This window comes from Parasteatoda tepidariorum, chromosome 5 (genome assembly GCF_982258835.1).
Source record: "Parasteatoda tepidariorum strain Cologne lab strain chromosome 5, Ptep-v5.0, whole genome shotgun sequence".
Classification (NCBI taxonomy): domain Eukaryota; kingdom Metazoa; phylum Arthropoda; class Arachnida; order Araneae; family Theridiidae; genus Parasteatoda; species Parasteatoda tepidariorum.
Window position 1 is genome coordinate 70,661,279 of NC_141759.1, and position 7,816 is coordinate 70,669,094.

Here is a 7,816-nt window from a genome sequence, read left to right on the forward strand (position 1 = left end):
TGATTTCCTTACTCTAAAGCAGAAAAACTGGCGAACAAGTGTCAAAAGTGGATAAAAGTGGAAGTGTAAGAAGTGGATTCGAATTCAAAGGAAGGCACTGGCCCACCCTGGGCTTTCTAGCCAGATATGATGATGATGACCTATTTTCAGAAAATATAACTTGCAACTGGACTCAATAACTTTGTTTACTATATGCAATAATTGCATAAAATTTAGTAAGCTTAGCTTAAATATTTATGGAAATACAGACATTTTTATAAAAAAAACTAATTTTTTTGCCTTGCGTTTTCTTACTATGACTGCAGAAATACTTAATAAAATTTTTAAAAAATTTTTTGTCATTTTCAAAATAACAAAATTATTTTTAATCTTAACTTTAAAAAAAATTCATAAAAAATTGCGCAAGATCTGAGTATTTAAAATAATACTTTCTTAATGCATATGCGCAGAAAAATTTTAAAGGAAAATTCCCATAATTTGTAAAGAGCCGTATTTGGCAACTAACGGAAAAAAATCGATTTGAATGACTTGAAAATTTAAAAAGTTTCAAGCTAAGAAAATTACGCACTTTCTACAAACACCCAATGAAATAAGTACCTTTAAGGGCTTTTAAAAAATGAAAATAAAAAATAAGCACTTTTTAAAAATACAATGTACCCTGAGGAATAAAGCAGCGTGATTAATCAACTAAAAAATACATTTCCCAATCATCTCAGCTCTTCTTAATCTGAGGTAGCAACAAATGTATACTTTTGAAGAAGAAATCAAAGAATTTTTACTAAATTAGCAATGAAAACTAGCAAAGAAACATTTTTTAGTCGACACTACATAATCAATAGCAAGAACTCATGTGGGTATTATACAAGGAGAAATGCTTTTTAGTAATTTTTATAGTAAAATGAAAACAAAATTTCTAACATCATTCAAATCAATACACTGAAAATCAAAAAACTTTAGAATAAGGTGAAAGGAAATTGTGAATAGATTTATAAAATAAACTTGCCAATTTGTTTTTCAGTGTCAGCAGCTTCATCTGGAGTAGCTCTAGGGATGACACCTGGATCACTAAAACTGGTCCGAAATAAAGTGGAAATAACAAAAAGAAAAAGAACAGCAGCAACTACAGGTATGGCTGGGCTAATCTCTCTTGTCAGGTACTGGCAGCTAAAAAATTATTTCAAAAACAGACTTCAGAAGGAAAAAAAAAAACAAACCAATAAACTTACTTCATGTAACAAGATATGCACAAGATGAAAAACATTTTAGTATTATTTACTTTTTTAAAAAAAATTATGAACACAGATGAATTACTCTTTAGATGATACTATCAAGCGTGTAATTTGTTTTCAGTATTTTTCTATAATAAAACATATTGAAACAATTTAATTTTAATGTTTTATTTTTGTGCTATTATACATGGTAAAATGAGTAGCACAAGATTATTTAAAAGTAGAAGAATTGAAAAGTGATTCTCATAAAAATATTTATTATATGTTAGCATTGAAATGTTTCTGAGCAGAAAGCATAAGGAAAAACAATGTAAATTAATACCTCCTTTTATATTTATATCATAGAACTGCTAAATGTAAAGAAATATATGCTGATACGTATAATAATCAAAATGTTGTTTTTTTTTAATGTGATTTGGTGACAAAAAGATTGAAATTAGTTACAATAGTTAATAAATTGCTTGCATAAAGTTTATTAATTAAGATTTCATGTTCGCAGAAAGTTTTTCACTTAATCTAAGTCTGGTAACAAGATATATTGATTGACAGCAAATTTTTATTTTAAACTATGTTAATTGTTAAATCAATCAGCTGTAACGTATGAAGTGTTATTTAATATAATGTACAATTTGTACATAAATGTAATTCATTCTTAACTCTTACAACTGTCAGACAAATATGTATAAAAATGTCCTTATCAAGCACAGTTTCACTATTAAGCGATAAGGGAGAAAAAAATCCATCTAAAGTTAGTAAGTTCATGTAGTCTGTGTGGTAAAATTCCAGTTGGAATTTCTGTGACTTTTTCAGGTTTTGTATTCCATTATGCTTGTATTTCTAGAATCACTTTTTCATAATATTTTCTTAACTTTAACAATCAGTAAACAATAAATGGGAATAAAGTCAACCCCACAATTTTACTTTAAAAAAAGCAGAAACCCCAACAATATATGGCCTCTTTTTACACATTCATTTAAAAAGAATATTTAAAATATAAACAAAAAATTTGAAAAATCTATAAGCTATTAAGTTCAACACACTACAAAATAAGTAAAGAAACTCATATAAACACCAAAGTTAACAGACTACTTAATAATTATTTGAATTCAAATAGGGTTTTTCTATTAATTATTTTCTGATTTTTATAATGTGCATATATTAACATACAATATACAAATGATCTTTTCTCAAACAAGTATTTCAAAATAAAAAGATGCATTTTCAGTGACTTTTTAAAAAAAATTATGCAACTAACAATCAAAATGGTTTTGCCTACAATCAAAACAATTTTGAGAAAAATTACTATTTCCCCAAATCATTAAATGCTGAAAAAAATAAATATAGTAAAGGAAACATACCTTTTCGAGTAAGATACATCTGTATCTTTTTTTTAATCTTACCAGACTCCCTTTAAATCGCAAATATTTAATAAACATTAACATTTTCATAGCAATACGCAGATTTCTACGGCAAACAAAGTTAAAGAGCACAAAAATATTTATAAATATTTTTGTGCTCCTTAACGTTGTTTGTCTTAGTTTGTATTTTAGCACAAAGGTCATCCACTTGGGTATTTAATACACAGATTTCATAAGGTATTATAGTTATTAAAGCAACTGACTGAAGATGCGGAAATTTGCTGACTTCAATAAATATGATCCGTCTATATTCTATTACAATAGTTCATGCTATGACTTTAAAAATGGTGAAGGATATTTTTACTTACTGTTTAAATTGAAAACATATTAAATGGACATTAACATATTTAACATAGTAAATGGACAAAAATATTGTATTGAACTAAATTAGTATTTTTTTTATTTAATTAGGCTTTAAATATAATAAGGCTTTAAATTTCATTAGATGCACCACAGTAAGTGAACTATATCTTGATCAACTACAACAGCAATGTTCCTTACATAAAACTTAGTATTTCACTTCACTAAATTAAATAAATTTATCAATTAAAAGAGAACCATACTCACTCAAACACAAAAAAAGATGTACAAGTTCCAACAATTAGGCAGACGGTGAACAAAAAGACACCAGTTTGTCGAGCCATCATAATGCGTCCACCACAATAAAACTTGTTTCTTCCAGGAAATACCTCCCATTTTCTCACTGGAGGTTTACCTGGTTTTTCTGGCATACTAGGTGAATCAGTCAAAACCCTCGAGTAATCAACAGCTTTTGAATGATTTTTCATGGGTTCATGGAAGGTTATAGGAAAGTAATGGGAAGGAGGGAATCTCGAGGAAAAATTTTATCATCATCTCAATTGCATTGCAGCTGGGAATGCCATTGGAATCGACTGAACTAGTAAGGAGAAAGAAATATAGTCAATATTTTAAAATTCCAATATCACACACATTTAATTATAACTTCGGAATGAAAAAGGTGTAACCATATGAGAGGTAATAGGATAAAAACTATACCATCAATTTTGACAATCATATAACTACTAAAAGTATATAATAGTTTTTAATTGACCACTAAAATTTTTAAAAAATATGAAGATCAAGCAAATTGTTATTTTTTTAACAAACAATACAGCAATCACAATACAATTCATATAACTCTTGTTAACATAAATTTTACTTCAAATTTTTCTGGTCCGTAAAAAGTAAACTTCAGGACAAAAAAAATTCTTATTCAAGTGATTATTTTGAAGACAAAATTCATGGTAATGACCTTTCAAAAACATATTTTTGAATAAAATTGAAATTATCTTACTTTTGAGCTATTATATGATCAATATAATGATAAATACAATTGAAATATTTGCCAGTTTTTGTAAGTTTAGATGTGGATAAATGCAACTATAAAAGAATTAAAATAAAAAATTAGGAAAAAAAAACCTTTGCCATTATTTGCAAAAAAAAATTTCATTTTCATTTTAATATCTTTCAGCTAAGATATATTTCGTAAAACATTCCCTGACAATGTCACACTTTTGTGTTATAAGTTAGTTCATGTTTATATTCATTATTATGGTTCAGAACTTTAGTCCTATTTTAAAAAACATTTTTTACCCTTTTATGTAAAAAATTCTTTAAGTGAAAGCATTATGTAAAAGAGTATATTGTAAAAATGTTAAGAGTTTCTGTTATTTAAAATGTAGCATGTTTTTGCCAAAATAAGTCAAGTATTTATAAAATATAAGTAAATATTTCCACTAATTTTATATACCCACCATATAGAGATCGAACATTCTAACATCCGTTTTTGTTAGAACCACAGGCAAGGCCCACGCTAAGCATTCTCTACCTTGCCAAATGCAATAAAATCATAAGCTCGACAAATGATTTTTGGCGAATGATTTTTCTACCAAACAGAAAAATATACACACCCCTTGATCTGAAAAAAATATCATTTTTCTGAATAAATCCCATATTTTCTATTCAATTACAGTAATTTCAATGAGATAAATCTCAACCAATTGGAATTAAGTCCAGATTATGCAAGCAACAAGAGAATTAATTGATTATTTGTGCAATGACAATTATATCATTGCTTTAAAAATTAAATACTCATAAGCGCAATTCGAATTTCAGATATTGTCAGAAATATATCGGGATATTTATAGGCCACATAAAAATCAATATCAATAATAACTGCCAAAATTACAATTGAAACACTACATGGATTTGCGATAGCATTGGAATAAAGTGAGCACATCGGAAAATAATTATTTATATTTTAAATGTAGAAACAATATCAACTGAGAAATAACCGGAATTTTAAAAACACTGTGGAATTCGGTAGCACTAGCTGTAAAAAGTCGAAAAACGCTCACATTAAAAGTAAATCATTTATTTGAGTTTCTCGTATAATTAAATTGTATGCAAAACATCAAGATTTGTTTTTTTTTTTTTTTAATGTGAAAATTCATAGCAAAAACTGTTGAAAAAACGATTGTAATATCACATAGATTAACGAGAATATTGGCCCAAAACGAGTAAGTCGAGGAATGAATTTCTGAATCCGCAATTCGAATTTCGCGTGCCATAATAATATCGGTAGATTTAAAAAATTCAAAAGGACATAAATTATGATGAGTAATTAAAGACATCAAGGTTTCAAAAAAAAATACAAAGCAAAAGTTCATAGCAATAACTGACAAAAAAAATTTAACAAAACACTGCATATATTTATGAGAGAATCGATGCGAGTTGTGTGCGAAAAAGTGAAAACTCAAATACATGATTTAAAATTTTTAAGTGCGTTTTTTTTTTTTAAATATTGTATCAATTTTATTTCAACAAAATTTTTAAAAAAAGTAGAACATTATTCTAAATTTGTAACAAAATTCTAAATCACAGTCAAGATTTATTAAAATGTAAAATATGGTGTACTTGAAGATACAAAAATAGGAATGAAAGAACAGGATTTCTAGAATGGAACTATCTCCTTAACTTTGGGATTTCATGTAGTTACCCCCTAATATTTTCTAATTGAAATTCTAACTGAAACTAGTCATTATCCAACTATTCTATTTTTAAATAATAACTTAATATATACTTAATATTCTTAAATATATACTTAATATTACAAACTATAAGGCTGTAACTTAAAGTGGTTAGAGGCTGTAACTTAATGTTTACAAACTATTTGTTTAGATAAATTTAAATGATAAGTTAGTTTAAGCTGCTTGTGAACTATCTTCTAATATCATTAATTACTGGCATACACTATCTAGTTAATACTGTTAAGGAGACATCTAAAAAACAGAGATATACAAAGAAATTTAAGAATAAATAGCAAAATTTCATTTATTATGAATTATTTTCTTTTGTAAGGTAAAGTGGGTATATGGTTAGGCTTAGCTAAGTGTTGCATTATAGGGATTTTTCTTTTAACTTCTGTATTAGCTTCAGTAAGCATCTAATGCTCAATATTTTATAACAAATTCGCTAAAAAAATTTAATTATTTGATGGTAGTGCTACATTGTAATTTTAACACTAGAAACAAAATTTCTGTTTAATTATATTTTTTAAAGAGAAGAATATAGGGAAAAATATCAATATCATAGTGTTCTCCCTGAGCATTTTTTGAAAGATGGCAAGCCCCTTGATCCTTATAAATGTGCACTCTTTGCTTTTTTTGTAAAAATAAGCTGCCATCCCTCAAAAATGCTGCCTTTAAATTCATATTCCATTTGAAAGAAAAATTAATTAACTGATAAAATAATAAATACACACAAAAATTATCTGCGTTATAGGTTTACTATTACAAATATTTGCTTAAGATTATTCTCAACTGATTATATTTTTAGAAGTTTCTTTTTTCAAGGGGTATATATTTTTAAAGTAATTTTAAAATTATTTCTTAAATAAATACCTTTTTTTTTAACAAATTATGCACTGTTGAATATTCATTTTCTAATAATTTAAAGTATAAATTATAGAAATCATTTAAGCTGCTTATAAAAAAAAAAAAACATTTTTAGTTCACTTTTTTTGGTGAAAAACAAAAATTTATGCATGAGATTACATGTCTAATTACTAACTATAAATTTTTAAGTGAAAATTACTTTTTGAAATAGACACATAAAATAGTATAAGATGGTAACTTAAAAAATGTTAGGGATCAAATTCAGTTGAATGATGTTATTCGTTTTGATAAATTTTTACAGTGTTAAGTGAATGCCCTTTCAAAAACTTCTGAGCTTTCCACAATTTCATCAAAAAGCAAGAAAGCTGAATAATTTTTGGCTTAATTAAAATATAAATAAGAGTGTCAAAATTGATAATTCTAATGGTAATTTGAAGTGTTTTTACTATTGATAACAGACATATATTTTTATTCAATTTAGTTATTTTAAGGAAATAGTTTTGTTTTCCATGAAAAAAACTGTTTACGTACATTTTCAAAGATTTGCATAACGATCGTAGTTGACAATCGACATCAAAATACAAACGCTTTAGATCAAATATGCTTACAATATGCAAAATTTTAAGTAAGAGAAGAATTTAAATTTCAATAAACTAAACAAACGAAAGCATCATATTCAAAGACTAAAGCATGAATATTTTTAGAACAGAAAAACCATCCAATGTTGGATTAATAATTCAATGAGAAACGCTTTAAAATAAGGTCCTTTAAAGACCTATAAAACTAATGAAAAAATGACAATTTAAACTTTTACATAAAAAATTATGTATAGAAAAAAAAAAGCACTTGATCTTACTGTGTTAAAATGTCTCGCTTTCAAAGAGGTAAATGAAAAAAACTGATAATGATCATGGCCAATGAAATTTATCAATTACAAATACAATATTCAAAAATTTTAACACGTGTTTTACGATTGTTTATCATATTTTTCGTCAGGGTTTTAATAGTTATTCGTTATGAGTACACTAATAATAAAAGGCAACTCATTATAGTATGTAAACAGTTGCTATTAAGAGCAGAAAAGTATTTCTCTTTCCTTTCTGATAAGTCAGAAAAGTTGTAGTCATAGTATATATGAAAAAAGTAACATTATTTAATATTTTTAAATTCCTCTGATTTCGTTGAGCCAACTCTTGTATTTAATTTTTAAAAAAATATTACATAGTAAGTTTGTTGAATACAAGGCGTTCTC

The 7,816-nt window shown here is 26.3% G+C and overlaps 1 protein-coding gene across 4 annotated transcripts in view; it reads right to left on the reverse strand.

Annotated features, from left to right (window-relative positions):
• The window catches only part of app (Palmitoyltransferase app), a 36,256-nt gene extending 28,477 nt beyond the window's left edge, over window positions 1-7,779 (reverse strand). Inside the window, exons 1-4 of one of the 4 annotated variants that reach the window (XM_087164174.1) lie at window positions 7,421-7,635; window positions 4,423-4,586; window positions 3,215-3,545; window positions 1,004-1,164 (exon numbers count right to left, since the gene is read on the reverse strand). In XM_087164174.1, coding sequence (XP_087020300.1) covers window positions 1,004-1,164; window positions 3,215-3,435 — 382 coding nt within the window. In that variant the 5' untranslated portion in view covers window positions 3,436-3,545; window positions 4,423-4,586; window positions 7,421-7,635. Of the gene's footprint in view, window positions 1-1,003; window positions 1,165-3,214; window positions 3,546-4,422; window positions 4,587-7,420 lie in introns of all 4 variants that reach the window. The other 3 variants (XM_087164175.1, XM_043040387.3, XM_043040388.3) reach the window with 3 other exon arrangements.
• Window positions 7,780-7,816: the final 37 nt, after the last annotated feature.